The sequence below is a fragment of the Parastagonospora nodorum genome (assembly GCF_000146915.1).
Source record: "Parastagonospora nodorum SN15 chromosome Unknown scaffold_3, whole genome shotgun sequence".
Lineage (NCBI taxonomy): Eukaryota > Fungi > Ascomycota > Dothideomycetes > Pleosporales > Phaeosphaeriaceae > Parastagonospora > Parastagonospora nodorum.
Genome location: NW_001884551.1, coordinates 686,015 through 709,979, shown reverse-complemented (window position 1 = coordinate 709,979; position 23,965 = coordinate 686,015). Strand labels below are relative to the sequence as shown.

Genomic DNA, 23,965 nt, shown 5'->3' with positions numbered 1-23,965 from the left:
GGCTCTGGAAGCGGAAGGGAAGGTAAGTCGAAGGGCGGAAGGAGTAAGTGCGTACCTGCATTTCGGTACATGGGACTAGTGTGGCTGGAACGGGGACGTTGGGAAGAAGCAAACAAGCAGTGCAATGCGACCCATCGCGCGATGATGAATTCCCAAATTGCTGCCGCTGCTGCTGAAGATGGATTCGATTGAATTGAATTGTGCAGCTGCAATTCCAACAGGCAATCATTCGGTGATTTGCTCGTCGTACGCGGCTCTTTGGCCGGTCGTCTGCCACCGTCACCTTGCGCCGAACATTCAAGAGAACAGTCAGCTTTCGCGACGCACAGATCATCTCACCCCAAACCCTGCGCATGCATGCTTCACCCGAACCCCAAGTGGCACAACAGCAAACAGCCATCCTTCTCTTCCCCTCACAGCCGCATCGTCACCGCGACAATCGCTGCGCTCATCGCGATGCTGATGAGCCTCGGTCTTCTGGTTGACTGGCCACAACCCCTCACACATAGCTCGACAAAGGGCCTTACGCCGTCGCAAACCTTCGTGAGAAAGTGCTAGGTCCGCGCATCGAGGCCAGGGCCCCTGCGCCCAGTCCGCCGATGCCAATTCGATAGAACGAGGGCTAGCGCTGATGCGTAGACCGTGCATGAATCGCACAGGGCATGTGGGGATGGACATGGCCATAGCCAGGTATAAAGATGAATTGGTTTCGCAATAGAGTTTGTTTTTCTATCCTCAAGACGATACTTATAATCACACATTCGCTGCCATCCCAACTTTACAATCTTTAATACCAACATCACATCTACACACACGTTTTCAAACATCAAAACTTAATCCATCAACATGCGTTTCTCCACCGCCTCCATCTTCGCTTGCGCTGTTGCGTTCGTCGCTGCCCAGGACTTGAGCCAGATCCCCAGCTGTGCTGTATGTACTCTGTCCATCTTGATGATGATTCAATTGACTAATACATGATGTAGCTTCCCTGCTTCGCCAGCGCCGTCCAGGGCTCCGGCTGCGGTCTCAGCGACACCAAGTGCCAGTGCACCACTGGCAACGCTAAGATCACCGAGTCCGTCACTGCTTGCGCTCCCTCCAAGTGCCAGGCCGATGACCTTCAGAGTACGTCTTCATCACACAGTCTTCCAACTTGATCTCTCTCTAACACCCATATCAGAGCTCGTCGCCGCTGCTGCTGGCATCTGCTCGGCCGCTGGCTACCCCCTCCAGCAGGCTTCGTCTGCTGCCGCCGCTGCCTCTGGCGCTGCCTCCACCGGCATGGCCATGCCTTCCGGCTCTGCTATGCCCTCTCGCTCTGCCATGCCCTCTGGCAACTCCAGCGCCTCTGGCACCATGGCCCGCCCATCCATGACCCCCTCTGCCTCCGGGCTCTGGTACCCCTGCTCAGAGCACCGGTGCCGCCGGCGCCAACTTCGTCAACGGCGCTCTCGTCCTCGCCATGGGTGTCCTCGCCTTGTAAAAGTGTCGTAGTGCTTGGGTTAGGCACTGGTGTAAATAGTGTAGCGAGGTTGGCTTTGTAAGATACCACGCGAGGTTGATATACCACAATAAAATTTCGTCGAAAGCTCATATGATTCTTGTTCCGTGAATGTGAAGTGATTAAGCCGCATCGAGTGCTGCGGCCCACTTCCCGGACCATGTTGTAAATTCGTCGTCTGTGCCAGCCCAGTTCTGCTTGACGATCTCGGCTGCTCTCTTGGCCTCCTTACACGTCTGCTCCAGCAATTCCTTCGCGCTTTCTTCGTCAAGGCTGTAAAATGCGTTCGCAAGATCGTCCACACTCTCTGGTATCGCCTTGACAAGCGCCATAAGTTCGTCGAGCTTCGGGCCGGGACTTGAGATTGCACTCGTGGCTGCTGACGGCGCAGGGTACGTCTTCAGCCTCCTCTTGATCAGTGCCTGATACAGCATGCCCACCATCTTCAATTTCTTGACACTGACATCCAGCAACTCCTTGAGCTCCTTGTCGTCCTTGCCCAGCTTATTCATCGCGCCGAACATCTCGTCTTCATCATCACTACCCGCAGCTTCATCATTCTCGTCCTCGATATCCTCGCCCCATTCCTTCAACTCTTCAATCGCATCCAGCAGGGTCGCCCTGAGCTCGGTCGCCTTCCTAACCACAAGGCCCACCACGCCGTCGTTACATGCCTTCAGCACTACTTCACATGCTTCCCACAGCACGCCTGTAGCTGACAGAACATCTTGTTTCTCGCTTTCACTCGGCCCAGCATCTTTGCCCTTGGCGTTTTGCCTGCTCTCGGCCATGCGCAACACCAGCGTAAGCACATCTCCCCATGTCCCGACGAGCTGGCGCACTCGCGACCGCAGCTCTGTGCGCATCATGTTGCCGATGTCGTCTTTTTCACCGGCTTGCGGTATGTATGTTGCTGCTGCGACCATGCCGCTCAGCGCGCCGGAATTTACATCGCCGATCTTTGTGATGAGCGCTGAGGGTGTGAGAGGTGGCGTGAGTAGTAGCAGCGAGAGTGTTGTCGTGTGTGATTTGAGGAGCGTGGTAGAGGCTTTGATTGCATCAAGTGGGTTTGGTAGGTCAGTTGTTGGAGCCTGCGTCTGCGAAGGTGTGGCTGTCGATGGCGCAAGTGATGATTTGAAGTGCGTGATGAGAGTTTGCGTGGTCTTAGTGACCTCGATGAGGGCTTTGAAGTCTTTTGGTTTCGCCATCTTTTTTTTTTGCAATGAAGTATCTGAGTATGTGCAAATATCGTGGGGTCAAAAAGTTGCTGGAAATTTTGGAGGGGCTACGATGCGGAAGTGTTCCGAAGGCCGATTGGTTGGTGCGTATGCCTGGGGCAGCAACCTTCTCCCTCGTTCTCCATCGTATGGCTTCGGTCTCTCGAACAGAATATTTCTTTCTCTTGTTACTAGACCTAGAACTAACCCCCAATTTGACGACTGCGCAAGATGATGTGTCTTCCAAACTCCTCTGAAATGTACCTACAGGATAAACCGCCTTGTGAGGCAGCTGCACGCGTCCTTTACACATGCAGCATGTGCTCATTACTCCTCAGCCTGATTCGAAAGCTAAGCACAGGTTGACGATTAGTCACGATGCTTATCTTTCAATTCTCTCATCATCGATCGTACCATCTAACAATAACATCATCACTACCCGTATATAGAACGCTTTGTCCCGAGGTCATCACAAGCATAAGTAATACCTCAATATCATGGATACGCCTACAACTGCTCCAACTGACGTGCCAGTCACAACTGGTGTCTATAATCCGCTTGGACCGACTGAGATTAGACTCGTCGAGATACTGCCCGGGGCCTTTGACGATCCGATCGACATCAACATCAGTGTCGTCGACCTCAAGAACGATCCGGTTTACGATGCTCTGTCATATGTCTGGCACGCAAAGGATGGTACCGTGGATACAAAGAAGCCCCTGGGGTTTGCCATAGTCCTTAATAACGACTCCTACCGGATACCTATTGGCGCAAACCTCGAGGCAGCAATTCGGTACTTGCGGTTCCCAAGTTCACAAACTAGCGGTGCAGGCTCGGGACAAATACTGTGGATAGATGCTCTCTGCATCAATCAAGACCTCTTATCAGAAAGAAATCATCAGGTAGGGCTGATGAAGAGTATCTATTCTTCAGCAAAGCAGGTCCTGATATGGCTCGGCCCTCCTCAAAATTGTAGCAATCTCGTCGTGGAGGTGATGCGCACTGGTGACCTCGAGTCATACATACTGGCTGGGACTCACATTGATCTCAAGTCGATCAGACTGGCTGGATTTCTGGACAATCTGGAACTCCTTCTTCGAAGACATTGGTTTGGAAGGGTTTGGGTACGAGAACTCTTTTCTTTTCATTGTTAAATCAGTTACCCATACGGCGATTACGCGCAAGAACACGCCATCGTATTTTGATTAAACAAGGCTAATTGACAACAGTATGTTCTCCAATACCCGCTCTTACTTGACACCAAAGGCTTATTCTATGTGCCTGCGTGAAGGATAGCACAGGAACTCACTCTTGCCTGCCGGGACCCCATCATTCATGTTGGGTACGAGACAATCGAATGGAAAAAATTCACACATGCTGTACATACAATACAAGCGAGACTTGGTGGGAAAGAGAAAAGAACTGGCTCCTTCGATTTTCTTCAGAGTCCTGCAATTGCCAGATTGGAACACATAGAACCAGTTGTCCATATTCCGGCATTGATAGCACGCGCAGAAATCGTCCAAGACCTGGCAGAAATGCGAATGGGTGGTTCGAACGCGCCTTTTCACGAACAATTTTTTCGCACGATGCAGCTACAATCTACCGATCCCCGGGACAAAGTATTTGGTCTCCTTGCTGTGTCAAAGTTTCGCAGAGACGCAATTGCACCCGACTATACGAAGAGTATGCATCAAGTTTCTGCATTAGCAACAGTAACAATTTTGCGAGACGATCTTCCTTCATATGCTGCGTATGGGTTGTGGCAAGGCGTGGAAAAGAAAAAGGTAAGCTGGATACTTGATTCGCAAACCGTGGAGAAAAGGCTAAGCTGGACGCTTAGTTTGGAATCGATATGGCAAGTCAGGAGAACAAACTTAATCACCGAAACACAGCAGAGCACTATCGAACAAGCTTTGATGAGATCACACGGTATAGCTCCTATCGCAGATATCTCAGCAGATTTGTCAAGCCTTTCTACTGCAGGGGTGTTTTTGGGCAAGGTAATAGTGGTAGACACAGCCGATGCACGATATACTTCGAATGGTTATTATCTCCCTCTACTTTGTCACTACATGCGGGACTTGGACCGGAGCGTACTAGCGAGGAAAATCATGTCCGCTGTCCTTGGTCCGCATCATCCTCAAGCATCAGAGTATGAAGATCTTCTCCCGGATCTTGAGGCAAAACTTTTCGGAAACTCGATAGAAGCCCCAAGCACGACTTCGTCGTTTCAGCATGGGCTAGGAGAGCAACTTGCTCCGACGAGGTTCGAAACCATTATGGGTGAAACATACGGGTATACTGGTTATGTATTCGTCACAGACAAGGGCTACGTTGGATTGCGCCATTGGAGGTGGTATACTCATGCGGATCTCAATGAGCAACCTTTAATCCTTGCTGGGCTTTTTGGTATCAGTCTACCATTCCTCCTAGCACCGGTGGGAGAGGGACGGTACAAGATGGAGGGCATAGTTCACGTCGCGGATCACGAACTTGGAGATGAAAATATCGAGGCTCTAGGAGCAGACGGAGATTGGCGGGATCTGGTTAAGGAGGGGAAGTTGGAGATGTTCACGATCGTATGAAAGTATGGATGAAAGGACAATCCGTCACAAGTCTATCATTCTTCGATGCAACGAGGAGCTGGCGATGCACAACGCTCATTATTTCCTAGGACGTTCTTCAATATACTTACATTCTGCAATCACTGCAATCACATCGGCTACGTCGTATTGGGTCCAGACACTTTAAGATGCTGATATTCTTATACAGCGTAAGTCGTTGTTACAGGATTTCCTGTAACCCCATAGTACACGCAGGATGGCGACTGGAATCCTGTAACATTGAGGTACCTTGTAGGATACCGACATTATTCGAAATTTCTGCGGCCACCTGTTTCCTGGGCACTTGTAGGATATCGAAAATCCTGTAATATCGCGATCGCCTGTAAGATATGGGTATGAAGAAGCTCTTATAATCTTGAGAAAACCTGTAAGACACGGATTTCAAATAATACCGTAATTGCGGGGGCACCTGTAAGGTACAAGCAGCGAGCCACGAACGTCAGGCAAATTAGAGTCGAAGCAGCAAATGGGGTGTCATGTAAAATCCTCTTTTAACATTCCCCATGGACAGAGAAGTAACGGTACCCGCGTTGCTAAATCTACCAAACCCCCAAATCACCACTGTTTCACATCTGCCCAGATATTTTACAATTCATCATGACCCCCCTCGACCCCCTTCTGAACCTCCACCCCACACACCGCGGGCGTCCCCACCTCCATGCGATACACACACTTCTCCTCTTCGACAATCTTCCAAATCTCGTCCTTCTCGGCACACGCTAGCACCACCAGGGTGCTGCGATTCGGGCCGTTCCAGCAATGTTGGCCGTTCTCGTATTTCAGCGCTATGCGCTCTCCTGAGCCGAGGCCCTTGCCATCGGCCGGCAGTTCCTCGTCGACGGTGACGGAGGTGATGGAAACGAAATTGCCCATGCCTGTGTGGCCGCCACCCTTCTTGGATTTCTGGGTCGTGCGCGAAAGAAAGCAGTGTTCGTATGTGTATTCGCCGCTGTCTTTTTCGATGCATGTATCTTTGAGGGCCCGGAAGATGGAGTCTGGGCCGTAGTCTTTGTTCAGGTCTTCTTCGTGGCGGGTGATTTCGGATTTGTCGTTGTTGAGTTCAGTCTTGGCAGATTCGAGTTGGGATTTCGCGTCGGTGACGAGTTTGGATTCCGTGTGTTCGGTGGAGCTGGAGGGGTCGGCGAGGATGCCGTTTTCGATGAGGACGACGCGGAGGTCGCGGAGCTTGGAGTCGACCCAGTCGCGCATTGGAGCGGGGAGGTACTCTTCGAATTTGTAGACTGGCACAGGGTGTTAGCGAAGAAACGAGCGGGCAGGATGATGGTGGTGAGACTTACGGACGTCAATGTCAGACTCCTCGGTGGTCTCAAAATCCTCCCACTTGATGGCACTCTCGGAGTCGGGCTTCAGGATCTCGTCCAGGTCACGATCGAGAGCTTCGTTGGGCCCTGGGCGGTCTTGGGCGGCGTAGTCTTCCCAGGCTTTGACGGCGCGCTTGACGCCCTCATCATTGAAGTTGGGGTTGTATTCCTCCTTGAAGCGCTTGAGCATGGCCTCGAGCTCGTCCACTCTCGACTTCGCTGCATCTCGCTCAGTCCTCAATCGTCCAACGTTGGTGGTAAGCTCCTCGATCCTGATCTTTGCAAGACTCGACAGCACCGTGATCTTTCCACCTTTTCCGGCACCCTTGACGACCTTGCCTTTCTCGGCCCGCTCAATCTCCACCAAGCTCTTCTCGAGACCTTCCACCTTCAGCGTCTGTGCCTCGACCTGCATCTTGAGGGTGGTGATGCGGTCTTCGACTTCTTTCCGCAGTCGAGCAGCTTCGGCAATGAGGTCCTTCCGCCGTTGTCTTGCGGCATTCAAGCTCTTCTGGCGGATCTCGTCCTGCTTCCTCCACTCCTTACCGATCTTCGCACACTGATCGTCGCACTTGACACCCCCAACACCATCGTATTCGTCGCTTCCGTCACAGCATAATTCGTAATCGCATACGCCATCGTTGACATTGGTGAAGGGAACATAGCTCGGTATGTGGCCCTTGTTCTTGCAGTAGAAGCCGGGCAGGGCCAGGCTCTCATTTACAGTGCCTGATTTTCCCATGCCCGGCTGTGGTGGGGAGAGCGGGGAGATGTAGGAGCAGGCCGCGGTGCCGGGTTCGTCTGAGCCATCGGGGCAGTCGCAGTAGTCGTCGTTCACTTGTGCAATTGGGACTGTGATGCTGGGATTGGAAATGCACATGAATGTCTCGGCATTTTTATAGTACTTCGCAACTGGGCATGAGTGTCAGCCTTTCGTATCTTACCTGACTGCCAGCTCTCGAAGCTATGGTGGGTGCAACTTACACTCCGGGCTCACACCCCGCGGCCGTGACGGCTCCGAGGCGGCATTTGCAGTGCCAGCGAGCACGGGAAGCAATAGAGCAAGCGATGAGACGTGTTGTCTCCCCATTTTGATCTGTGTTGAGGAGAATTGAAGCTTGAGACGTCTTGATCGAACAACGTGTCGCCGGGACCCTGGAATCGCAGACCAATCACATGCTCGCTGGGCTTGGCACCTGAGGTACCTTCAACCACACCTCCCAGTCCTCTTATCACCAACTCTATCACGAGAAGCTTAACCACGTGCGCATCGTCCCGAAAATGAGAGAACGCGCCTCTGTGGTCAGAAAGCTTACTTGCTCAGATCCTGAGCAGCATTCCAGTTGAGCTCTCGAGGCGACAGATATCACATGACAGTACCTCTCGCGTGGACTCCCATTCACTGACGTTGCCTGGCCTGGCTCAGTGGGATCATGATTCTACAAAACACACTTTAGTTTTCGATTCAGAGTCGTTGCTCATCTCTGTCGTCCTTGCACCAACATGACACAATGACTCCAAAGAGAGCCAGCCTTCAACCCATGTTCAAACAGCCTACACTTTACCAATCGGCAACATCGGGTACATCCCCAGATACGCGTCAAAAAGACGCTATCATAGCAGCCATGACAGTCATTTCCCGAACGCAGCTATGAGATTGCGGGCTTTTGGCGGCGGCTGAGAAGTGCAAACGCCCAGCATGCCTCCTCATTGCTCACATTTGATGTCCAGGACGGAAGGCATGCATGAGCGTGTCCGATTGCACTGCATCGACCGCCCAATTCGTTTGCATTTGGCAGCGCAACACGGCCTACAGATCATGCACTTTGACTTACATCTATTCTTCGCTCAAAACTCCTCATCATACACTCTCTTCACATAACATTCTGCCACGTCTTCTTTTATCATCATACAATATGGCTTACGAAATCGAAGACGAGGTTGATTGGAGTGACAGTCCATTGGGCCCTCCCTCTCCAGAGGCAAACCGTGCTGCAGGAAACCTAAATGGAACGCAGCCCGCGGTAGAGAAGCCCAGCGACGATCCTGGCTTGTTCGTGTCCGAGAACGTTGATCGCTATGAGATACCCCCTGGTTTACCTCTTGCTTCCAGTAGGCACATATCCGTTAACACGAAGGCGATTTCGGCTCACATGTCCCAGCATACGATGTCAACAAGGCCCAACAGCACATACCCTCTCGTGCCCAGCGGGCTCGCATCGGCATCCACCTGAACCGGCGTCAACCTTCTAAAGACGACTACATAAATTTTGCGCTCTACCAAGCCAACCAAAAGGCGTACGAAGCGACGCTCTTCAAGAACTTTGTTGCACATGCCCTGCATCCAGATCGTTTTTCAGAAATGTCCATGAGCCAGCCTGAGACGTGCGCAGATGTCGTGCCGTATCTACAGTCTGTTGTTCGAAATGTCAAAGGTATCGCGGATAAGATGGTCTGGAACGCACACTCCCGTGCAGTCCACCTGCTGGCGAATGACGGCAAAGATGGCTCTCCGTTCTTGGACCTGCGTCAGATCAACCAGCACATGTTCTCCGACTTCCGTCACGACAACCCAGTGTCTGTGGTGAATAGAATGAATGAGTCATGGCATCGTGCTTTCCCAGAGCCTGCAATGGTTCGGATGTCGACCAAGCAGTATCCAATCGGCTCGAACAGCTCCCCACTCGAAGAGATTGATGAGATTGCGAACAGAGTGTTCAACGATACCTCTTTTACCAGCGCCCTCCCTTCTGGACGGGGTATCAATCCGATGAGGAAGAACAAGGGCAAAGGCCGTGGGCTGCCAGGAGCAATTCCGCGAGAACAGCCACTGGTCTTGTCGCGTGGAAATTGGCTCGCATTTCCACAACCGGAGACAATCTTTGCATCTCCGAGCCCTCCAGTATTGCCTATATATCATCAAGACATCTCGGAAGATGTGGACGGGCTCCAGAACATTGATGAGCCACAAATCATCCAAGACCTACGCAGCATTCAGGACTACAATGACAACCAATTTGGTAAATTGCGGAGCTCTTCAAGCGCTCAGCATCACTCCACAGCTTCTTCAACGCGGCTAGAAGACTTGTTCGACCGCTATGGACAAGATGCACTCAACAGCGACCATAGCGGTACTCCCGCAAGAAGCGAAGACGACTTGATCGAGAAGGTACCTTCATGGCGTATGAGACTCATCAATAATCACAAGCGGCGACTGACTGAGCGGTGGGGTGACCCTCAACAGACGATTCGAAGAGTCATGCCGGGTATCAGGCAAGTGATCGAACACGCCTTCGAGAGAGGACTCCGACCCATGGGTGACGACTTCGAGAGCAAAATCAGAATCATCGAAGCGCGCGAGCAGCGAAAAAATGCGCCATCTCTATCGATCACATCAACTCACACCCAGCAACAAATACAAGAAAGTCCATCAGCAGCATCGAGCACCCTCTCGCAGAAGAAAGCTTCGATCGCAGCAAAGATGGAAAAGCAGCGCACAGACGCTCCGCGGAAGCGACAGAAGACAAGCACAACTGCCCCATGTGCTGCAAACAAGATGAAAGCAACGAAGATGCAGAGCGTATCCGGATCGAAGAGACAGAAAGCAACGAAACCGCTCAAGCAACTGTCGGAATCTGAAGGTCTCCCGTCGCCTCATTCAAGTGGATCTTCAACACTCGCTGCGCATCACACAATACCCACCACTGCATATATTCAACCAAAATCGCTGGACGAGAAGCCAGCCTGGCTTTGCGGCATTAAACATGCCATGGGATATTATTACAATGCTGGAGACCGTACGAGTTGCCCAGGTTGCTTTGTTAACATCAAGGATAGCAAGAAGAGTAGATTTTTGGATTTCTATATGCCTCCATCTACGCACTCTTTCCAGCCAGCACCCGACATGGTTTATACTCCGAGTAAGCCAGGCAAGAAACCTCGACGATCCAAAACACGATCACACAACGGCATTGCCAAGGACGCCTACTGGGCAGCCATCGATGCTGGCGCAACTGCACGAGAAGCACGGCAAGCTGGTGTGGCAGCTGTGGAAGCACATCTGAGACCACTGCCTCCAAAAGAACCAACGCCACAGCCGACTCCAGAGCCAGAACCAGATCTTGGACCACATCCCAGCGGGTCGAAGGCGATGGAACATGGTCAAGATATCCCGGAGTGCGCATACTTCGAGAAGCAAGACAGACATGAACAGTATGCTTGGCGATGCGATATCAATCATGCTCTTGGTCGATACTACCTGGCTGGAGACAAGCGCTCTTGTCCAGGCTGCGGTTCGAACAGGTATGGAGTGGGCAAGCAATCCGATATGGACTTTTACATGCCTCTCGGAGTTGTGGTTAGACAAGAAGCCTCAGAGCTGAGCCTGTGGAAGCCTCGCAAGCCATACAAGTTACGCAATCCGGGCTCTAAGGCAAATGACAAACCGACCCAAGCAACGCATAACCAGATTTGCTCAAAGAAGTACCACGAGGCTATTGATGCCGGCCAAGAACACGAAGAAGCGAAGTGTATTGCGATTGAGGCACTAGATGCTGAGCTAGACGCCAAGCAAGAGGCAAAGCAGAGACAAGAACAGAGTGAAAGCTCGGAAGATGAGGGAGAAGCGAGCAGTTCGGGAGGCGAACGTAACAGCGATAAGAAAGACTCCGCCAACACCGGTCAGAAGGGCAATACTTTTCATCGTCGTGGCTCACGTGGAGAGAGTACGCCGTCTTCAGTGCCTCAAAAGAGAAGTGCTGAGGAGGTAAGTGAAAGCGATTTGGAAGACGATGAAGACGACGGGACATTCGAAGCAGCGATTTACGAAGCTATGGGTCAGAATCTGGTCGAGTATCCGGCATCTGATGATGACGACGAGACTTCAGGATCCGACAGTGAGTAAGACTTGCGAGCGGATCCCTTCAGTGCAAGTTTTAGTATTGGCTTATGTTGATTGGAACTTGCAAAATTATGATTGTTGGGTTGTTTGTTTGTTTTGCCGTCAAGGTATGTTGCGACAAAAATTTTATACCATCGAGGCTGGCAGTCAGGCTTTAGCCAGGTCTTTAGGGGTTGTGCAAGTGTCGGTAGGTGAGAAATGCGACACCGTCAAATTGTGTCTGCGCTTTCCAGAAATCGACTTCAAGCCTAGAGAGAAGCGTGTATCGTGGCTTTCATTGCTCACCGCGTGTTGGGGTCACGACTGCCGCACAACACCACCTCGTCCCTTCCCCTAAGGCGACGGCTAGCCACGAGTTACGTAAACATGCGACTTTACATCTGTCACCATCCTTCTAGCTCCTACTCTTCTCCTAGCAAAAGTTATCTTTAGCCCCTACCTTTCCCATTGACGCATGTACAACAAAACATCGAGAGCTCACTACCTACGATTAGCAAATCCTTCCCCTCTCGAGCGTCCGTAGCGATGAGTGAAGTTGAGATCAATGGCTGGCCGGCAGCTGGGGCTAGACACTGCATCATCGTCGATGGTGGTTCAGACGCCGAACTGTCCTCGCCCTTGCTTGTCAAAGAATATGATCCGCTCATGTCAGATCCGGGTTTCGAAGCAGATATAAGCGATACAGAGGTCAGTCTGGTTGCGGGTCGCAGATCACGGCCTACTACGAAGAAAAGGCATGCCATCCAGAGATCAGTAAGCCATGAGGGCATTGAACGAGTGGCTCGAAGCACCTCAAGACCTGCGACTTACCCAAACAGAGAAGCACACAACAAATGCTCTCAGCCCGGACAACGAAGCCATGCCTCCCTTCGCACTCCACATCCGAAAGTGCCACGAGCATTTAGCAGCTCCACCGTCGAGACCCGATCCCGGTATCACGATCCTGCCATCAAGGCTGCAGATCTTCAACGCGAGCTCGTGGCCAGAACCAAGCAGGCTGATGAACAGCGGTTCAATTCTCGGCGCGTCCAACTTACAAGGTCAACGAGCGGTCCTTCGAATGAGTCCAACACCGAGAACTCAGCACCTACATTTCGGTGGTATGCTCAGTCTCGATCGAGTCCTGACTCCGATAGGTCTGAACATCTACCTTCGTCGAAGCCGCACAGTCCGGAGGTGCCACTTAAGCCGTGTCTGAAGTCGAAGGCAAAAAGCACTACAACTACACCACCCGGCGAGCTCCTCAAATTGGTGGATGACGACGCTAGTGACAGAACCCTGCGTCGCGTGAAGACAGTGGACTTTGAGGAGACAAAGAAGCCACTCCTCGCCTTACCAGGAGCACAAAAAGCATTGAAGAAGATAGTGCATGATTCGACAGGTCAATCAGAGACGTCGCCGCTGAGAGGACCAAGTTCCGCAAAGAATACGTCCATGGCACCGCATTGCCCCAGCATGCTTAGCACGGCAAAGAGTAATCTTGCAGACCCGGCAACTACGCACGCAGACGTCCATGTCATAGCCATTGCGCCATCAAGGGATGTGAATAATGCCAACAACAAGGCAAGCAGCGATCCAGCAACGCCGACCATGCAGTACGTCGAGTCGAACAATGGCTGTTACGAGGTAATCTGGGACGATGTACCAAGAGAGCAAAGCGACCAAAGGAGACGTCGTAGCTCTGTTGCAAGTCATTCGTTGCAACTAGCCAACCCTGCAGCCGCTCGAGGACTACAGCGCGTCAACTCTAAACTTGTAGACTGGTCCGGCAGCTGGAATGCTCCATCCGACACATTCAAACCTACCATTGTAGTCTTTCCCGACCATGAAGTTGGCATGCCACAATTCGAATGCGCTGTGGAGGATGATGACGACTTGCTCGCTCCTGTTCCGCCAAATAGTCACAGAACAAGTGCTGTGCCGTCGCGCGCTCCCTCACGACCATCTAGTGCCCCACTGACGCGAGCTCCATCAGAAGAACAGATTCCACTGGTCGATACTTTGCAAGATGGTCCGCCTGAAAGAAAACAGGGCTGGGTCGTACCATTGGAAAAAGCTCTCTCGATTCCGGATCCTGATCTACAATCTACACGTCTTCTCAACGCCACGTCTAGATTAAGAGCAATTCCAACAATCCGCAAGCTCTCCAACGTCGATGACACTGATCTCAAGTTCCGCGGCCATCGCGATTCAGTTACGCTGGCGCATACACGTTTCTTGCGCACTGGAGGAGTTTCGCCAGAACTATTCGCGCATCGTGACTCGGTGTCTATGGCGAGGAAGAGGATGCACGCAAGGAATCACGCTGTCTCTGCTGTACTTGAAATCCCAGGATCGAATCCGACGGGCTATACATCGCCGCTGGCCATTTCGCTCGATGATACGGTTCTGGATATGCCGTTGGTAAAGCAGCACGCAGCTCAAGCGCTGAGGTCACAGAAGTCGGCATCCATGCTCGTGCCGCAGCCATCGCAGGCCCAGAGGCACATTCGGATTGTAGAGTAAGACCCACTACGTGGTGTTGATGTACTTGAGGCGTGAAGGGTGCTGCGGTGGCTGACAAGGAGGTATTGTGGTCACATGGCAAGTTCAAAATCTGGGAACGGCCTGGTTCTTCGAAGAATTGCAACCAAGGCAAGATCAACGGTCGAACTAAGCTTTTAAGGACCGATTCTTTTACTGCGTACATTGCATGTGATGGTCGAGGCTAGGTATCGTCTTGTCAAGCTTGCGACGATGGTCGGGGAATCGGCGGGTCTACAGCTGCCGACGGAACATTCATCCCTCTACGCTCCACGCTCCACCATTCCTGCTCTCAATTCCTGAACATCATTTACTCTTTCCTAAACTTCCCCTGAGTACCGTCATTTTGATATCCGCTGGAGCTAGACTGTCGTGAATGCAAGGACGATCTGTCCCACCAGCGTTCGGTCGCGATCACATGTAGGCCCGTCCGTTTCGCGACACCACGCACTGGAGTAAACTTCACGTGTCAACAGCGCCTACACTAGAACACACTGTCGCATCAGTACTTGATCGCGCGTCAACGATTCCATCTTATCCGGACCGTGACTATAGCAAGAAGTTGCACCCCAGGCTTGAACAAGAATGTCTAACACTTGGCGTCGCAGGCCATGTTTGATCAGACACCTAAGGAAATATCACATCACCCAACGTGATGCTATGTTACCATTTTATTTCCCACCAGACTAACGAAGCTTGTTAACACAGCACTCAATGCCAGCATCACTACCATTCAAACCCTCTCACGGCGTCGCACAGCTCGAACTCGGTGAAGCCACCACGATGAAAGACGACCTTCGCTACAACGCACTACGCAACGCAGATGCGCGGTCCGAATCAAGTAATACGGAAGTAGAGGACTGGGACACAGAAGAAGGCGACGTCAAGCTGTCACGGAGAAGGACATTGTGGAAGAAAGTCAAGGCGTGGAAGTGGCTTCTCGATACTGGATTGCTTCTAATTATCGTTGTACTGCTCGTAGAGAAACGATGGCGGCACTCCAGCAAATCCCCCGCCTTCCAGCTCGCCGGTGACATCACAGGCTTCGCGCCAGAATTCTCACAGCAAATCGTCACATTCAAGCCCGACCCCGTATTCGCGCCAGAAAACGCGAGCGAATTCTGGAGCCGCGAGACGCAGCATGCGTGGCTGGACATTGTGCCTGGCAAGCCACCAAGCCATTCCATCGAGTGACCAAGCACTAACAATCATATACAGAAGGCTTAGGCTACGTCAACGTGTCCAACCCCTCGCAATACAACAACCTCCCGCACCCCGTCCACGACTATCCCAACCACACCGTCTTCACAACCAGCGTGACCCATCAATTACACTGCCTCTACACCATCGTCGAAGCCTACAACATCCTCAAGATACAGACCGAGTCGACTTCACCTCCAGCACACACGATCAAGATGCCCTGGCATATCAATCACTGCTTCGAGTACATGCGGCAGGCGGTTATGTGCGCGGGTGATGTGGCGTTGGAGGGTGCGGCGACGACCTTCCCGGCGGGTGAGGGTGGGGAGGATCGTGGGGGGAGTGATGGGTGGGATTCCAGGCATGTTTGTAAGAATTATGGCGAGGTTAAGGAGTATCTTGAGAGTAGGACCATGAACCATTGGAAGTGGATTAGTTCAGAGTAGTATGGGTGGGTGTCGTGTAGGTAATTGGAGAATGAGCTTGGGGAGTTTGATAAATGATAATAAATGATTGTGGGAGTTTAGAAAGGACTATATGTTGGATGAACAACTGGTCTTTCGTCTCGTCACCTTTCATGGCTATATGCTATTTCGATTGTTTGCTTCTTCGGATCACCATACTACTCAACGCTCATGTCTCTGTCACATGCTCGAAGATGCTTCCTCGTCGACCGAGCCAATCTGCCAACTCCCAAGCTTCAACACGCGTACAGTACGCTCGCTTCGGCACCGAGTAAGACAACCTTAACGCATCTACGCGTGGCCGAACATCCGGCAGCGTCATTTTCATCTCCTTTCTTCATTCTACTCAAGGCCACCTCCGCGGTATGATTGCCTATCCACAAAGAGGAAATGTTGCGAATGATGTGGCCAATCAAGTAAGGCCTCAGTAGCACCACGGACCTGCCGACGAGCGCCAGTCTTCGTTCGCATAGCACAGTCTGCGGACCGGAGTGTTTGGTTGATCCGTCGGAGTTGAATACTAATCCAGTCCTGGGTGTTATGCCGGTCGTGCTATGAGTTGTTTGAGGCTGTCTAACTATAAAGAGCGGGTGCGCTGTCATGCGATGGACATGAATTTCATTGCCTCGATGATCAGTGACGGAGTGGACGAATCAAGAGAGACTTGAAATCGGAAAGGGTTACACTGCAGATCACAGGGTTGTTACGTTGTGACGGAGGACAGCCTGCACTCTCCGGCTCGGCCGAACTTTGGACGCAGTGAACGCATTGCGTGGAGTATATGAATCGTGTGGCACTCTCTAAACAACCTACACCGCAACTCAAGTCGAACATACACCCTGACATAAGAGATCGGACATTTCTGGATTCGACTTTCCTGCGATTGGTGCAGAACAAGAACGGCTACGATAAGCGAAAGAGGCTGAAAGGTGCAGGACGAGATCCTCCACTGACATACGATTGGTGGCGACCTGCATAGACACACTTCTGCAACTCGAAAAAACGAACGAAGTCATCCAAGCACTGAGTGCACCTTAAAAAACTCGCGTCCAGAACGGGATTGCCATCCCGAGTCTGTTAGTGTGGACCCTTTGTCACAAGCGCGACGTCACCGATTGCGACGGCAAACCCTACCTCGACTTTCCTTCAACATCAGTCTCGACGGTTTCACTCGCACATTCTTAATACCATGGCACACTCACCCCTCATTTTCGTGGCCGCGGGCGCCCTGATTTCCTGGTTTCTATACACCAGGATCACTCTTTACCTCGCGCGGCAGCGCTTCAAGAAGGAAAATGGGTGCAAGCCATGTACATCCGTTTTCAACAAGGATCCAATCTTTGGTATCGACGTCATCAAGATACAGACTACCAACAGCAAAAAGCATATCATGTTGGAAGAAAACAAGAAGCGATTCGAGAAATTGGGAAACACTTTCCACACCCGCACTGTCACGATACCCATCATTGCGACCTGCGAACCAGAAAACGTCAAGACGATTCTCAGCTTGAAATTCAAGGATTACAGTTTGAGCCATCGACAGGATGCATTCGCTCCACTTTTAGGCCATGGTATCTTCAATGCGGATGGAGAGCCGTGGGCGAACTCCAGGCATCTGCTTCGACCGAACTTTGCCCGTGATCAGGTCGCCGACATTGAGGCATTCGAACGACACTTCAAGATCATGCTCAAGCACCTTCCCCGCGATGGTACAACAGTTGATCTGCAAGAGCTCTTCTTCCGCTTCACCATCGACAGTGCGACAGAGTTTCTGTTCAACCACTCCACCCACTCGCTCCGCATGGTGGGCCAGGACGACGAGAACAACGAGGACGTCATATTCGGCAAGGCTTTCAATTTCGCGCAAGACGATACCACAGTACGCGCGCGTCTCGGTATATTTGACCGCTTCAGGAAGAATGAAGAGGGCGAGAAGGCTATCAAAATTTGCCATAGCTACATTGAGCGATTCGTTGACGATGCGCTGGAGTTCCGGAAAAAGCTGGACGAGGAGAAAGTGGCTGGTGGCCAGAAAGATGAGAAGTACTATTTTATACAAGAGGTCGCGAAGCAAACGAAGGACAGGAAGAGGATCAGAGACGAGCTCATCAACATCTTGCTTGCGGGCCGCGACACAACTGCTAGTCTGCTGAGTAACATGTTCTTCCAGCTCGCAAAGAAGCCAGAAATATACGCCAAGCTGCGAGAAGAGATTTCTTCGCTTGAAGGCCGAATCCCTACATACGAAGAGCTGAGGGGTTTCAAGTACCTCAAATGGTGTTTGAACGAATGTAAGTCCAAATCAAATTAATATCACCCACGACATATGACTAATGATAATACAGCTCTGCGCTGTCACCCCGTCGTCCCATCAAACTCTCGCTTAGCCATCCGCGACACTATTCTCCCTCTCGGCGGCGGCCCCAATGGCCAACACCCTCTCTTCGTCCCCAAAGGCACAATGGTCGGCTACTCGCCTTATGTTATGCATCGACGAAAAGATCTCTACGGCGAAGACGCCGACGAGTACAAGCCAGAGCGATGGGCAAATCTGCGTCCGGGATGGGAGTACTTGCCTTTTAACGGCGGTCCGCGGATTTGCTTGGGTCAGCAATACGCTCTTACGGAGGCGAGCTATGTCACTGTGCGCATCGTTCAAGAGTTTAGCAAAATCGAGAGCAGAGATCCTGAGCCTTGGATTGAGCAGTTGACGTTGACGTTGGCTAGTCACAATGGTGTTAAGGTAGGGCTTACACCGGCTTAGGGAGGCGTGAAGTAGTTGTTGCGAAGAATGTCGAAGGGCGATGATTCAGTGGGCGTTGAGGAGTTGGTTTTGAACATGGACTATCCCAGTGTCTAAAAGCATAGCATAGCATAGCATAGCATAGCATACTTCTCACAGCGAGCAATTTGGCTTCCAAGGTTCATTAGACAGCGCCACCAAACCCACACAATACTGTGCTAGACCATGCTGCCAACCCGTGGGACTCTGGTAGCACAGCGAATGATTTACTGTTGAAGACATATCCAAGATGCTCGAAGAAACAATTAGGAACCGACTATATGGTTTGGCGTTGCGGCCTGCCCCATTTGGTAACGGCCTCTCCGCGGATGATCTCCAATCAACGACTCACAGCTCTTCTTCGAGCAACGTGCACTTTCCAACTCGTGCCACCCCGCATCTTTGCGTCGCTATTGGCAAATGAGATGGACTAGCTTACCCGAATGTATTTGAGATGGAAGTACGCGTTCCTGACCCCAACGCCACTTCTGTCGTCGAGGCTTGGATGGCGGGATGTCAAGCTCGTCTTCCACTCAGACGCCAAAGACATAACAACGTGCGCGTTATAATCTGCTAGTCATCCTTTCAGCCTCAAATACCTTGTAGCTACATGGCGTCATCGCATCTGCATTTGCTTCTGCAGCTTTTAATATAAGTACGTCGACCCTTGCCTACTCCCCTGCACAGGACACACGACACTCTTCCCAAACCTACAAGATGCTCTTCACTGCATCGCTCAGCCTTTTGGCTATTCCCGCCGTCCTCGCCACTCCTCTCATCCGCCGTGCAGACTCCACACCAGTCAACACCACAACCTGCAATGGCAAAAAGTACATTTACAATGCCCTCGCCGGCTATGGCAAACTGCCCGCCGATTTCCGCGACAAGTACGGCGACACTCTAGGCGGAATCGGCAGTGCCATCGCGCTCGACCAGAAATCAGCAAAGTACAAGAAGAAGACGAACACCTATACAGGCACTATTTACGGCCTGCCAGATCGTGGCTGGAATACCCAAGGCACGCAGAACACGCAGTCCAGAATTCACAAGTTTGGATTTGCGTTTCAGATTGTGAAGAACGCGACGGTGGACAACCCAGCAGCGCCAAATTTTAAGTTGACGTATCAGGATACGGTGTTGTTGACGGGGCCGGATGGCACGCCGTTGACGGGCCTGGATCCGACGGATGTTGTGACGTATGAGGGATTTCCCGAGTTGCCGTTGGCGAAGTGTGAGTTTGCTTGAGAATTTGGGGGAGAGGAGAGTGTGCTAATGGTTATAGATACTGGTGATGGATTTGGCAATAATGGCACGGGTGGTGCACGAGTTGCGCTTGACACTGAGGGATTGGTACTTGGTGACGACAATACGTACTGGATTAGCGATGAGTATGGTAAGTTTCAATCCAGCCATATTGATATGCAAAGGCTCAATCTCCATCAGCGGCCTACGTGTATCAATTCGACAAGAAGGGCAAGATGATCCGTGCAGTCCGCACGCCAGACGCCTTTATCCCCATTCGCAACGGCACTACATCGTTCTCCGCAGCGTCACCACCAATCTACAACCCCGACCTGAAAATCAAGCCCGAAGACCCCACCTCCGGCCGCGGCAATAACCAGGGTCTCGAAGCACTTACTGCATCTCCCGACGGCAAGTATCTCTACACCCTACTCCAAAGCGCCACGATCCAAGATGGTGGCAAATCCAGCTCCAAGCGTCGCAACTCGCGCTTCCTCGCCTACCGCGTCAAGGACAAGAGCGTCACACTCGAGGCTGAATACGCTGTACAACTCCCCGTTCTACCATCCGGACGTGTTACCGGCCAGTCTGAGATGATATACGTATCTGACACGCAGTTCCTTGTTCTGGCTCGCGATTCAGGCGCTGGCCATGGACAAAGCAATTCCCAGTCAATCTACCGCAACGCCGATGTTATCGATATTTCCAAGGCCACTAATGTTGCGGGCAAGTACGATGGCTTCAATGGCTCGATTGCAAGCAAAGACGGCGTGTTGAAGAGCGATATTACGCCGGCGGAGTACTGTCCGTTCTTGTCGTACAATGTTAACCCACAGCTGAACCGCTTCGGTGTGAGGAACGGAGGCGTACAGGACGCGAATCTCTTGAACGAGAAGTGGGAGAGCTTTGCGTTTTTGGCAGTTGATGATGATGATAGTGCGGGTGAGGGTGAGAATGATGATGGCGGCAAGGACTACTACCTCATCAGCTTTTCGGATAATGATTTCATTACGCAGAATGGTAAGTTGTGTCAGATTGAATTGATTGAGATCGTTACTAATAGGATTGTGCAGGATATATCAACTTTGGCAAGCAGCCGTACAAGGACGCGTCTGGATTTGATTTGGACACGCAGGTTTTGGTATTCAAGGTTACTCTGCCCAAGGGGTCTAAGCCTATATAAAGTCATATACACAGCTTTTAGCTGCGTAGAATATTTATTTCTACCCTAAATCCCATCTCTCACAGACTAAAAAGCGGCAGGAAGCAAGCATCTACATACGCAACAAAAAACATCATAACGTAACGAGACTCGCCGGTTGGTAAGCCCTTCCAGTCATGCATGACAACCGCCAACAATAAATCCATGAAGAATGGCAGACCAACGAACGAAGCGAAGACCGCCGTGATGCACCGCAAAACCCACGACTCCCCACCCACCATCTCTTTTTCTATCTCCTTCTCCTCATTCTGTTCCTTCTTCTTGAATATGCGCTCAGCAGCATTTCGACAACCCCATTCCCACAAGAACTCCCAGCGCGACCCACCTGCTCAAGTACGGCCTCCCCATATCCATGACGTTCGCAATCGCCAGCGCTACAGGAACGAGATACACCAAAAACACACTATCCATCATCTTTCACAACGCACAGTATGTCTCATGCTCCCATAGGCTTTGCACACCACTGACGCCAGCAAGGAGTGGCAACACGGAATTGATGGCTAGATAACCTGCTACCACCGATTGATTGGGCATGATGGAAGCGTTTGCTACGACGAGGGAGAACGCGAAAACGCCGCTGATGAGGCATAGTATGCTCGTGACGAGGGGTGTTTGATTGGACGCAGAGTTGTGGTCGAGCCCTGGAGTATTGCGATGCAGCCGAGGACGTAGTAAGTTGTGGCGTGGAGGACGAAGCTCATTAGGCTGTAAGGTAGCGCGTAGAGTTTGAGTCCGGGGGTTAGGAGGCAGCATTGGGTTGATAGATTGGTGGCGTTTAGGGCCTGGGGAAGAGTGAGCAAGAGGTGTACGTGCAAACGATGGCGTAGAATAGCGACCATGGTGGCAGAGAAGGACATATATATGCGTGTGGGTCGTATTCGTATGCAGCGGCCAGACAGAGGTGGAGGCATTGAGTGGATCGTTGTGGTTTCGGTGCGACGCTGCTTCTGCATGTACGATGATTCGTAGGAGCGGTGGATGGGGAGTCTCGGATGCTTTCCATGACTTCTCAGACATTGCTGCCATATATGGCGATTGCATGTCTGAAAGGATAGGAACGAACGTGAAGATAATGATTGTTCCCTCAGAAGCGAAGTTGATGATGTTCCTCTGAATATCGAGTCGGTGATCTTTCTCTAGATGCGAAGTTAAGCGTCTTTTCCTCTTGACGCAAATCTGATGGTCGTCTTCTGGATTCGATACTCAAGCAATGATCATATCGACTCCGGTCATCTTGAGGCACTGTAGACATGGTCTCTTAGCTGAGAGAACCAGAGTTTCCATACCCATTTGTATCGCAGCTGCCGCAGCGCCAAGACGAGCTTGCCAATTGCCATTAGCTCGGAATATGGCCGCCCTCTCTGGTGGATCCAAGAACTCGTCCCAATTATCAATGGCAATCAATCGACATCCAAGAAGCACGTCTGCCCTTTCTTCAGGTGTGTGTGAACAGCTCTTTTGGACCTCGAAAGTGGGTTTGCTGAACATGGAAAGTATATCCAGGTCGCCGATATGTTTTCCGCGATCGTCGATGGAGACAAGAGCTTCCAAGAAGACTACTTGACGGTCTCGAAGCCCTCGGTTGCCGAGATAGACAGTGTCCTCAGAATCTGTGAATGTCAGGTGCAGGGAAGTACTACTGAAGCAGTCTTGGAGTCGGCCGGTGAAGTGGGAATGATTAATGTGTTTCCATGAGCTCAAATCTAGCTCCGCAAGGCGTGGATCCACTGGCGGGACAAGTAGACTCATTTCTGATCGGCCCAGGTTGCCGAAAACTCTTGTTATTGGAGTGCCGCTAGGAGGAATAGACGGATCGGAGAGAAGAGCGGACGCAACGTATATTGAGTTGCCGTTTATTAGAGCCATTACTGCATTCAGTTGGTTGACGAAAAGGTCAAATTCACCCGAGTCAAACCAGGCAACACACGCGAAAGATCGACTCAAACGCATCCGGGCACCGTCTAACAGAACAAATCTAGACGCATGAGAATGCTCACTTGAGGGATCTTTCAAACCGTTGCGGGACTTTGGGTCATCGAGAGTTTCGGGTATAATTTCTTCATCGAAGTTGTCTGCAATAGACTTCCAGTCACTCTTTGGTCCTTCATTGGCGGGAATTGTGGCTTGCTCATCAGTATCCGAGTGCCACCACATTCCGCGCTTTGGATTTGCGGAAGGTGTAGACAAGCGTTGTCTATAGATTGCCCACGCTCTTTCGTACATAGGAAAAGCCATGATTTCTATCGACACGGTTGCACCAGGCATCGAGCCGTACAATTCAGAGGCGAAAGTTAAAGCGTCCAGAGAACAACATGTTTGCACCATTCCATCGCCCAACCAATGGTCGCAACAAGTTTCCAATTCGAGGGAGGACGGGTCAAATGAGTCAGAATACACAACACTTTCTATCTCTTCGATTGTGGCCGAAGGGGCGTTGGAGACATCCTGGTTGTATGTGTCGTACGAGATTTCTGGCTGGATTTGATATATAGCCGCTAACGTGCCATGTCCGAACAGAAGACTGTAAGTATGTGGATCCTGTTTCTCGGACTGGCGGATACAGAACTGGTATTCATCAACCACGTCTAAGTATTCCGGGTGAATCAGGGTGACCTCCTCCCCTCCGACTTCCATGTGGCGAATGAGATCTTGATTGTAGCAACCCACACAGCGCTGCATTTCCGAACACTCGCCTTGGCAGTCGAATGATAATAGGGGATAAGGGCAATAGCAACATTCCTGGTTGGGGTGACATGTCGTCGTGCATCTGACATTGTGATCTCTGCATAAGCAATCGGTAATGTTTGGATCAGTACATCCGCATCCCTCGACCCCAAAGCAAGATACTTCGCTTTTAGCACGACGGCCAATTGCGAAACGCTTGTGTCCAGCACTTGGAGTTGTTATAGCATCGGCTGAACGCTTATGCGAAGTCCTGCAATGCGGGACCACCGAGGCATACATA

The 23,965-nt window shown here is 51.4% G+C and overlaps 12 protein-coding genes across 12 annotated transcripts; 8 read left to right on the top strand and 4 right to left on the bottom strand.

The window, feature by feature from the left end:
* Positions 1–846: 846 nt before the first annotated feature.
* On the top strand, positions 847–1,483 carry SNOG_02161 (hypothetical protein; the record flags this gene model as incomplete). The annotated part of the gene is given in 4 exon segments (XM_001792727.1): positions 847–930; positions 984–1,125; positions 1,145–1,359; positions 1,412–1,483. The coding sequence occupies 4 exon segments, from the start codon at positions 847–849 to the stop codon at positions 1,481–1,483; spliced, it is 513 nt and encodes a 170-aa protein (XP_001792779.1).
* A 140-nt stretch (positions 1,484–1,623) lies between these two features.
* SNOG_02160 (hypothetical protein) lies at positions 1,624–2,709 on the bottom strand (the record flags this gene model as incomplete). Its single annotated transcript, XM_001792726.1, has 1 exon — positions 1,624–2,709. One exon carries the CDS (start codon positions 2,707–2,709, stop codon positions 1,624–1,626), a length of 1,086 nt encoding a protein of 361 aa, XP_001792778.1.
* Positions 2,710–3,215: 506 nt separating this feature from the next.
* On the top strand, positions 3,216–4,007 carry SNOG_02159 (hypothetical protein; the record flags this gene model as incomplete). The annotated part of the gene is made up of 3 exons (XM_001792725.1): positions 3,216–3,528; positions 3,625–3,842; positions 3,948–4,007. The coding sequence occupies 3 exons, from the start codon at positions 3,216–3,218 to the stop codon at positions 4,005–4,007; spliced, it is 591 nt and encodes a 196-aa protein (XP_001792777.1).
* Positions 4,008–4,832: 825 nt separating this feature from the next.
* On the top strand, positions 4,833–5,306 carry SNOG_02158 (hypothetical protein; the record flags this gene model as incomplete). The annotated part of the gene is made up of 1 exon (XM_001792724.1): positions 4,833–5,306. The coding sequence occupies one exon, from the start codon at positions 4,833–4,835 to the stop codon at positions 5,304–5,306; it is 474 nt and encodes a 157-aa protein (XP_001792776.1).
* Positions 5,307–5,930: 624 nt separating this feature from the next.
* Positions 5,931–7,757, bottom strand: SNOG_02157 (hypothetical protein; the record flags this gene model as incomplete). Its single annotated transcript, XM_001792723.1, has 3 exons — positions 5,931–6,586; positions 6,644–7,579; positions 7,652–7,757. The coding sequence occupies 3 exons, from the start codon at positions 7,755–7,757 to the stop codon at positions 5,931–5,933; spliced, it is 1,698 nt and encodes a 565-aa protein (XP_001792775.1).
* An 826-nt stretch (positions 7,758–8,583) lies between these two features.
* SNOG_02156 (hypothetical protein) lies at positions 8,584–11,570 on the top strand (the record flags this gene model as incomplete). The annotated part of the gene is given in 3 exon segments (XM_001792722.1): positions 8,584–8,779; positions 8,830–10,464; positions 10,480–11,570. The coding sequence occupies 3 exon segments, from the start codon at positions 8,584–8,586 to the stop codon at positions 11,568–11,570; spliced, it is 2,922 nt and encodes a 973-aa protein (XP_001792774.1).
* Positions 11,571–12,092: 522 nt separating this feature from the next.
* On the top strand, positions 12,093–14,072 carry SNOG_02155 (hypothetical protein; the record flags this gene model as incomplete). The annotated part of the gene is made up of 1 exon (XM_001792721.1): positions 12,093–14,072. One exon carries the CDS (start codon positions 12,093–12,095, stop codon positions 14,070–14,072), a length of 1,980 nt encoding a protein of 659 aa, XP_001792773.1.
* Positions 14,073–14,804: 732 nt separating this feature from the next.
* Positions 14,805–15,860, top strand: SNOG_02154 (hypothetical protein; the record flags this gene model as incomplete). The annotated part of the gene is made up of 1 exon (XM_001792720.1): positions 14,805–15,860. The coding sequence occupies one exon, from the start codon at positions 14,805–14,807 to the stop codon at positions 15,282–15,284; it is 480 nt and encodes a 159-aa protein (XP_001792772.1). The 3' UTR covers positions 15,285–15,860.
* A 715-nt stretch (positions 15,861–16,575) lies between these two features.
* On the top strand, positions 16,576–18,683 carry SNOG_02153 (hypothetical protein). The gene is made up of 2 exons (XM_001792719.1): positions 16,576–18,045; positions 18,100–18,683. Exons 1-2 carry the CDS (start codon positions 16,944–16,946, stop codon positions 18,516–18,518), a joined length of 1,521 nt encoding a protein of 506 aa, XP_001792771.1. The 5' UTR covers positions 16,576–16,943; the 3' UTR covers positions 18,519–18,683.
* A 307-nt stretch (positions 18,684–18,990) lies between these two features.
* SNOG_02152 (hypothetical protein) lies at positions 18,991–21,504 on the top strand (the record flags this gene model as incomplete). Its single annotated transcript, XM_001792718.1, has 7 exons — positions 18,991–19,092; positions 19,224–19,767; positions 19,819–19,929; positions 19,980–20,798; positions 20,852–20,919; positions 21,115–21,333; positions 21,451–21,504. 7 exons carry the CDS (start codon positions 18,991–18,993, stop codon positions 21,502–21,504), a joined length of 1,917 nt encoding a protein of 638 aa, XP_001792770.1.
* SNOG_02151 (hypothetical protein) lies at positions 21,021–21,534 on the bottom strand (the record flags this gene model as incomplete). The annotated part of the gene is made up of 2 exons (XM_001792717.1): positions 21,021–21,325; positions 21,429–21,534. 2 exons carry the CDS (start codon positions 21,532–21,534, stop codon positions 21,021–21,023), a joined length of 411 nt encoding a protein of 136 aa, XP_001792769.1.
* A 669-nt stretch (positions 21,535–22,203) lies between these two features.
* SNOG_02150 (hypothetical protein) lies at positions 22,204–23,235 on the bottom strand (the record flags this gene model as incomplete). Its single annotated transcript, XM_001792716.1, has 2 exons — positions 22,204–22,868; positions 22,998–23,235. 2 exons carry the CDS (start codon positions 23,233–23,235, stop codon positions 22,204–22,206), a joined length of 903 nt encoding a protein of 300 aa, XP_001792768.1.
* Positions 23,236–23,965: the final 730 nt, after the last annotated feature.

Excerpts from the sequence above, each read along its gene's own strand:
- SNOG_02153 (XM_001792719.1), top strand. The coding sequence starts at position 16,944 with ATGGCACACTCACCCCTCATTTTCGTGGCCGCGGGCGCCCTGATTTCC. Across the intron at positions 18,046-18,099 it reads CAAATGGTGTTTGAACGAAT|CTCTGCGCTGTCACCCCGTC; the intron begins GTAAGTCCAAAT and ends ATGATAATACAG.